This window comes from Haliaeetus leucocephalus, unplaced genomic scaffold (assembly GCF_000737465.1).
Source record: "Haliaeetus leucocephalus isolate CR32 unplaced genomic scaffold, Haliaeetus_leucocephalus-4.0 Scaffold395, whole genome shotgun sequence".
NCBI lineage: Eukaryota > Metazoa > Chordata > Aves > Accipitriformes > Accipitridae > Haliaeetus > Haliaeetus leucocephalus.
The window spans coordinates 9,904,584-9,912,366 of record NW_010972831.1 but is presented as its reverse complement, the minus strand read 5'-3'; the positions used below and the strand labels follow the sequence as shown (position 1 = coordinate 9,912,366).

At 48.0% G+C, this 7,783-nt stretch overlaps 1 protein-coding gene across 1 annotated transcript in view; it reads left to right on the top strand.

The window, feature by feature from the left end:
- Window positions 1-874: 874 nt before the first annotated feature.
- The window catches only part of SMTNL2 (smoothelin-like 2), a 51,535-nt gene continuing 44,626 nt past the window's right edge, over window positions 875-7,783 (top strand). The window contains exon 1 of the mRNA XM_010573892.1: window positions 875-2,222. Within this exon, the coding sequence (XP_010572194.1) occupies window positions 2,142-2,222 (81 nt within the window). The 5' untranslated portion in view covers window positions 875-2,141. The remainder of the gene's footprint in view (window positions 2,223-7,783) is intronic.

The following is a 7,783-nucleotide window of genomic DNA, read 5'->3' as shown; positions in this document are numbered from 1 at the left end:
CTCTGTCTTAGTTTAAGCATACAAAGGACAGAAAAGGGAAATAGGCTAATACTATGAAGGACTGCGTGTATTAGAGCAATGATATAAACAGGGAGGTAATTTAAACTTGTTTTTACTCTAGCAAATGCAGACTCTTATTTTAAGTTGTTAAAAGCATCTGAAGTTACTGGAGATTTAGCGTCATCTAAAAGGGATAAGAGAGGAAAGGAATCTCTGACAGAGAAAAAGAGATGCAGAAGGGGTCCTAAAAGGACTAGGCGGGCAAAAGAAGGCTGCAGGACTCGCCTCCGGGCAGGCGGCGCGGAAGAACACCACCGAATGGCAGTCGGAGGCCGGGAAGCCTCGTCCCCCGGCATGCCGCGGAGAACAAAGCGCCCGGTCAGCGGCGCCGTGCCGGAGGACTATATCTCCCGGCATGCAGTGCGCGCTGCTGCGGGCGGTGTGACGCTGGGAGCGGTCTTTCTCCCGCCCAGAGCCGGCAGCCGCTTCGGCGCTCCGAGCCTTCGGAGCGGCCGCCGGCTGCTCCAACCCTTCCTCGGGGATTCCTCCGCGACTCCCCGCCTCGACACGACCTGGCCCAGGTCCGTGTCCACCTGACCTCAGGCTACTACGACTCCTTAGTAAGCTCCCCGCCGTCGGCCGCCTCTGGCGCAGCCCCGGCGCTCCGGCAGCCTCACCTCGCTTCCGTGCGGCCCCGCCGCGATCCCGGCTCCCCGCCAAGGCGGTGCGCCGCCCTGCTGCGGCCCCGGTACTGCGGCTTCGCTTACGACTCTAGGCTGTTTCTCCCCTCGCTCGTTGCGTGCTGGGACTCCCAGCTTTTCTGTCAAATTGCCCGCGACGTTCCCGTCTGCCCCCACCGCCCCGGAATGGGCGGGGCCCGCTGCCCGAGCACAAAGCCGCCATCAGCGCTCGCCTACTTCACGGTTGCAGCCGTAGTTCTGGTCCTAGCCGGCAATGTTCGGCAAGTCCCTGGCGCACGACTGTCCCTCGGGGGGCAACGCACCCCTGCCCGTCCGTCCACAGCTGCAGTCCGGTCCGCCAGCCCCTCGGTCGAGAGCTGCTGTCCATCGGGAGCTGGTGAGCCACCGCCATTAGCCCCATCAGATCAGCCGGGCCTGCCAAAGCAGCTGAGGTGTGCCCCACCTCCTGAAAATGGCATGCTGAAAGCTAAATAGAGGAACCTGGATTGTGCAAGGAGAAGTAGTGTTAAGAGGACAAGAGAGCAAATGGAGAACTTTGCAGTGCGACAGAAGGGTAAAAGAGAAACGCCAGGGGGTGACACACAACTGGATGACTCTGGGAGCACAGAAAGGCAAAAGAATGGCCCGGTGGCATGCCAAAAGGAAATTGGAAAACCCTGAGGCACACCAAAAAGCACGTGGAAAAGTCTGAGACAGAAGGAAGGCTAAACAGAAGACTTTGTCACGCTTTGCATGACAAATGGCAGGCCTTCCTACACACCAAAACGCCCCTAATGCATGTAATGGGGCTCAGTGGGGCTGACAGGAAGTCACCTGTCCCTATGGAAATTCCAACCCCCACCACCGAAGGCCCCAGCCCTTGGCGCCAGACACACCAGGAATGTCTCAGGAGCTGATGGATAATCCAGGACCGGCTTTCAGGACCCTGCACGGCACTGGACGGATCCTGGCAGCCCCCAGGGTGATGCAAACAGTTCCTAACAGCCAAATGTCTGTGGCAATGTGAGAGAAATTCACTGCAGCCCTGTGAACAGCACAGGGGTTGCTCTAGAACCTTAAGGAACCTTAAAATGGTCCAAGAGCCCTTAGGACTGGTCCCCATCTCCTCAGACACAATGTGTAACGTGGAGCTCAGTGTTGAGATGCTTTTTACTGATTGCAAAAGCTTGTGGGAGCTCCACTCATGGATGATGACATGGCGTGTCTGTCGGAGACTGGGTGCTGAGACCGGAGGAAGCTGGGTGTGTCCCCCACGGGGTGGTGTTAACACTGGGCAGTGTGTGAGTCCAGCCCCACAGAAAGGAGGCAGGCAGCCCACATCTTGCTCACTCAGACACACTGCAGTCATGCCTTCGGAGCACCTCTGGGGAAGCATCCTTGCTGAGGGCTGTTTGTGCCATCTGAGAAAGGCACAATGACATCTAGTGCTTGGAAGCAGAAATGAAGCATATTCAGACTGAAAAACAAGTTTGTTTTTCCTCCGTGGGAGGAATCAGCTGTTGGAACAACTTGTCCAAGGAGGTATTGTATTTGCTAGTGTTTGGAGCTTTCCAGTCGAGATTATATATCTGTATAAAATCAAAGTGCTGTATTTTATGACGATATGGCAGTTTGGCCACTATCTTTTGTCCTAAGTTTAGCTAGCTGAACGTACTCGAGGGCAGTAGGAGTTTACTTCTTTCTAGTATGCGTGATCCAGAGTTTGTTTCATGAGCTACCTGGGAATGACAGACAGGTGGGAACTGAAAATTTGTCTAGAGGAGTTAAGTCAGCATCACAGGCCTTGAGACAGCAAAGGGTATTTGAGGGAGCATGTTACTAAAACCCTAGCTGTATGCTCTTAGCTAACAGGCCCTCCCTGAAGATGGAAATTGTCACAATGCCCATTTCTTTTAGGACAGGACCAATCCATTTTCTCCCGTGAAAAAGTTCCTGCCCTCTGCTGCTTGCCCTTGGCCTGCATTTAATTCAGTGCCTTCCTGATTTGGTAACTTGGGTGTCAGTGAGGCTGTGCTGTGACATGTTACTTCTAGCTTGCTTTCTTTAAACAAACAAAAAAATCCCTCCATCCTGGGGATTATCTCTGTTACCTAGTTTATACCGTGACTGCTCAGACCATTGTAGCAGCTCCTTGAAGAGAAAGGTGGATAGGGCAGTGAGAAGGAACTACTTATCCTAGCTTCACTGCCTGAGCAAGTCTGCCTGTGTACTTCACCCTGAGGCCAGAAAGAGAGAAGTGATTTGCCCAGAGTGGCTGAGCCAGCCTTTGTCAAAGTTAAGTTAGCACTTGGCCATAGCTGGCTTCTGGCCTGCAGGCAAAATGCCAGTACCCTGGCTCAGTTTGTATGTATTTGCAAAGTATAGCACTGAACATCCACTTCTCTGCTCCTGCATCCAAAGTAAGGGAGTTAGAATATGACAAGCAACCAAGAGCACTTTGCAGATTTATGGTCCTAGGGCAGTTTTACTCAGGCTATCAGGGCTTTCAGAGTTGTTTTGAGAGAATCAGAAGATGTGATGAAGTCACAATGGCTGCGTATGTTTGAGGCGAGTCACACAGTATCATTTTAGCTGCATTCCTCAGCTTCTTTCTTTGGCTTGTATTGTAGGTAAGGATTACAGTTATTCTGTGGGCAGTAGGTCTGGATTAAGAGGCTCTGACCTGCCTTGGAGGGAGTTAATGTCCCGTCCATAGTTCTGTGGAGGTGTGTAAAGTGATTGAGTTGTAAAACAAAACACTTGGGGAGGAGATTTTTCTTTTAAAACCAAATAACTCTCTAGATGTGCTCTAGCTGGCAGCCCCACACAGCTGCTGAGGCTATGGTAACCTTTGCTCCCAGGGGACAGAAGTGTGCAAAAGGAGGTGGTGCTAGTGTGCAAGTGGCCTTAGGAGCCACTGCTGAAGGAAGTACTGCTCATTCAGATCCTTGCAGCCTGATACATCCTGCTTGACTTCCGTGTGCTGTGTCTTGACTGAGGACAGAGTCCATGGAAGCTTAGGTTCAGTAATACTTACCTTGCGCTGTCTTTTGGACACTGGAAGGTTTTGCAGACTCTTGCTTGCTGTCTGTTTAGCTGTCACTGGCCTTTCTTGGTGTGGGACAACCATGATGGGGCTATCAAAACCAGCTTTTCCAAGAGCTGTTTCACTGTAGCTTCCTCTGTCTTGACTGCCAGATTCACACAAGAGACGTGCCTGCTCTACTTTATTGCATGGGCAAGGGATCTTTCTCACAGAGGCTTTTCTGCATTGCACATTTACTTAGCCAGTCTCCTCTCTGGAGAGAAGGCAAGGCTTCTTGACTGTTAATAACCTTCATTTGGAGCCAGTTGTTGCCTTTGGAAAATTGTGACGTGGTCGAAGGCTGAGCCTACCCTTAGAAACACAGCATGACTGACAAGGTGATCTGTGGAGCATGTGCTATCTCCAGAGAGGATTCAGTGACAGTTACTTGGGTTGTAGGAAGACAGCTGGTGACAGCTGGCGATCATCATGGCTGTCAATGCTGCTGTTCTTTGCTTAGTTCCATTTCCATGCATGTCAGTGCTGCAGCTGTGCTGATTAAGTGCAGAGGATAAATTCACTTGCTTGTTATTTCAGCCTCTTACAGATCCAGATACTGTTAATGAGTCTTCCTGGCAGAAACAAGAGGAGAGTTTGTTTGGGTTTTTTTAATCTTCTTTTTTTTTTTTCCCTCACCCTTTTGTAATTTCATTGATAAGAGGTAATTCTACAACTCAGTTTTCACTCCTGCTATAGTATCATGCTCAGCTGGGAAAGCTGCAAGTGAATGAATGCACATTGCATTCAGCTCTCAGGATTAGTTTCTTATCTGTCCATCTGCATCGCAGCACAAAATTAGAAAGCAGTCCATCCAGCATGGAACTCTGCCCTGCATTTCCCCTGACTGAGTTATTCAGTCCCCAAATTGTCAATTTTGTCATCTTTCAACTCTTCTTCCCAACCAACAAAATACATGTGAAAAGGAACTGCCTGCAGGCCATAAAAGTATAACTGCAAGTACTGAATCAAAGCTGACCTGAGCTTCCTGGTCTTTTCACAGCTTTCTTGCGAAACTCTGATGAAGCGCAGACCTTTTAGAAGTCAGCTCACCTGTGGCTTTCTCATCACCCTGCCAACACTGACTGTGGTATCATCTTTTATTTTCAGTTCACAGATTCTGAAACGTAAAACCCTCTTTCCATCTTACTCCCTGCCCACTACACTTGCCACCTGTCAGCTCTCACCTTACACAATCAGAATGCTCTTGAGGACTGGGACAGACTTGGCTCTGTACTGCCTCAAGTATGATGGAGTCCTGATTCTTTACTGAATTTCCTCACTGACTGGATAAATTCCATAGTTTGTGTTACGTAGGAGGTCAGCCCAGAACAGGCATTCCTAGATATTTTGGTTCATGAGTGAATGTACTTTCTTGCAAATGGCCAGCCACTGCTCCCTTTAAATTTGGGATGAGAATGGTATACGATCATACTGTTTCATGGGCCTGCTGTGAATCACTTACTTGCACCCTTCTGACTGCTGGTGGGCTGCAGAGCATGGTTAGGAATGCCAATGAAATGATCTAATTGTCCCACCTGGTTTTAAAATCTAGTGAGTGAGGCCTATGGGCATTACTTTAAATTTCATAGTTGTGCCCAATATGTTTAAGCAGCACAGAGGCTACTTCTAAGAGCCTTCAGAATGTATTTTGTGTCATGATGAATTGGTAAGAATGCAGTAAATAATGTGGAATGGGAATATTAACAGAGTATATGTTTTCCCCCAAAGCTCTGAAAGGCTCGATAAGGAAGGAATATCCCTGCTGCTCGTTGAGATACAGCTCCCAAAGACAATGATTCAGGACTGGGTCTGAGGGGTACTGTGTACAATGGAAGGCAATACTGAGAATTTTAGAATGTCAGAAGAAAGTCATTCCCAAATGGTAGGTGGGCCAAAACAGAAGTAGTGACAGTGTCCAAAAAGCGTCAGTGCAAGCTCCTTGCTTCTGTGTTTTGCCCAAATGGTGGTGCCTCTGTTGACACAAACCTCTCAATTGCCCTGCAGATTAAACACGGGCTGTTACCAGAGAGGAGTATGATACCAGATTAATCGCTGCTTGCTCCAGAGTTTGGCTTGTATTTTTCATGTTGGCTCAGCTTGGTTTGGCTTGCGTTTTCATCGCTACTGTGATTACATTCCCAGCTGGGTCCATAGGTACCATTGGAAAGGGATAATTCACATTCTTCACCATGGTGTAATTTACAGATTCCTGACTCTTAGGCTGTAGTCTTCTGTGTGAGATAAGGAGTAGGGGAAGAGGAGGGCATGGAAGATGACTTCATTTGGACTTTAATTCTCACCTTCCCAAGGTGCAGGCTTTGTTTCTAACAGTTTGCTGGCTGCTGCAGAGCTGCTCGGGGAAGGTAACCAGATGTCTGCGTTTTGCCTCTACTGTCTGGAATACAGGATGGTACCCAGTGTCCTGCTGAAAATTTCTACAGGGTTGGTTTTTTTCTGAATTTTGTTTGGGTCACGAGACTTTCCTTGTCTCTCCCTTTCAGTGATATCCAGCACTGAGGCAGAGCCTTAGTAGAGCGGGGGCAATCCTGCACCCATGACACCTAAAAGGGATGTGCCACCATATTCTGCAGGATGTTTCTTCTGTTACAAGCTCCTTAAAGAAACTTAAGCAGTGAGTTTTCTCAAGGGGAATATTTTCCATAAGGAAATATCACAGCCTGACTGTCTGTAGTCTGTCTGACATTTTAAATATCTAGTTCTCAGAGTTCATCTTCCTTCTCATTCAGCTATTCACTATGTGAGAGATGCCCCCTACTCCTGTTAGACAGCACTATAAAGAGCATGATATCCTGGAGTTAAAATCTCTCCCATCAAAGGCTGAAGAACAAACTGTTATTTGTGGTTGCTCTCCTGAGAAATGGCTTCTCTCTCTCTCTCCCTCCCCTCCCTCCCTCTCCTCCCCTCTCTTCTCCCTGTTGAACTAGGCAGTGCAGTTGCAATTCTTGCATTTAGCTGGTTGATTGTAGCTCAAATAGCAGATTTTACTTCTCTTGGCTTTACTCTGATCACTTTGTCATCTCAAGATGCTAGAGATATGCCGTGTCTTACTCTGAAAGGCTATGCTCTCAGGCATTTGTATTCCATTCCGTTCTCCAGAGATGCTTATGCTGTACACCTCATCACATTGGGTGCCTTCCAGTGGTGCACCAAGTGAGGTGGCTAACATCTGTCACTCTTTCTTTTTGAACTCCTCACTTTCCCTGGGGGAAAAGAGTGTGCCAATGAAGTTTTGCTTTGGTAGAATGTTTTGGCTATGGACTTTTTCTTGGAAAAATTTGGAGTGATTTATTTTGGTGTGTTTTTTCAAAAAAATTCAACTTGTTCTTGGAAAGGCACAAGAAGAGTTGAGTGGTGGTCCTAGTTTCTGGAGTGTAATCGAGAGCATTGGGAAGGCTCATTTCATAGATTTGAATCAGCCTGTAAGAAATGCTGATTTTCAAAGCAAGAAAACGGTCTACTGGTCATCTTGATGGGTGATTCACAGTACTTGGAAAATGTAATGCCTCAGATGTGGCAAATGCTGAGTGCTATACAGGCCCTGGGGTGGACTGGGAGATTAAAATTAATGACGGCTTTGAACATGTGGTTTGGGAGTGCTGAGGAGGGACAGACAGAGAGGTCAGTTTGATCTGTGGGGAAAGCAGGAGTTGCTTCCAAAATCTGAGTGTGGGTCAGGGCATACATTCAAAGTTGAGCTGCATAGTGTTCCATCCAATCCCCCTAGACTGCAATAACAAAGACAGTGAGTACAATATGAATCTTGAAAAATATTTAATAAGCAATAATATTTTTATTAGGTTGGAGGAGCTTTTCGGCATGGGCATGCACAGTGGGTGTGGATGTAGTCAGTATCTACCTTCCCAGGCTTTGCATGGTCCTCTCAATGTAGCTGTTAAGTGGGAGTATTCGTATTTTAGGCTTGGGTGCATCATTTAAAAGTCTACATCTCCCTAGGTCTCTCTGGCTTTTTGATGGAGTGAGAGCTTCCTCCAGAGAG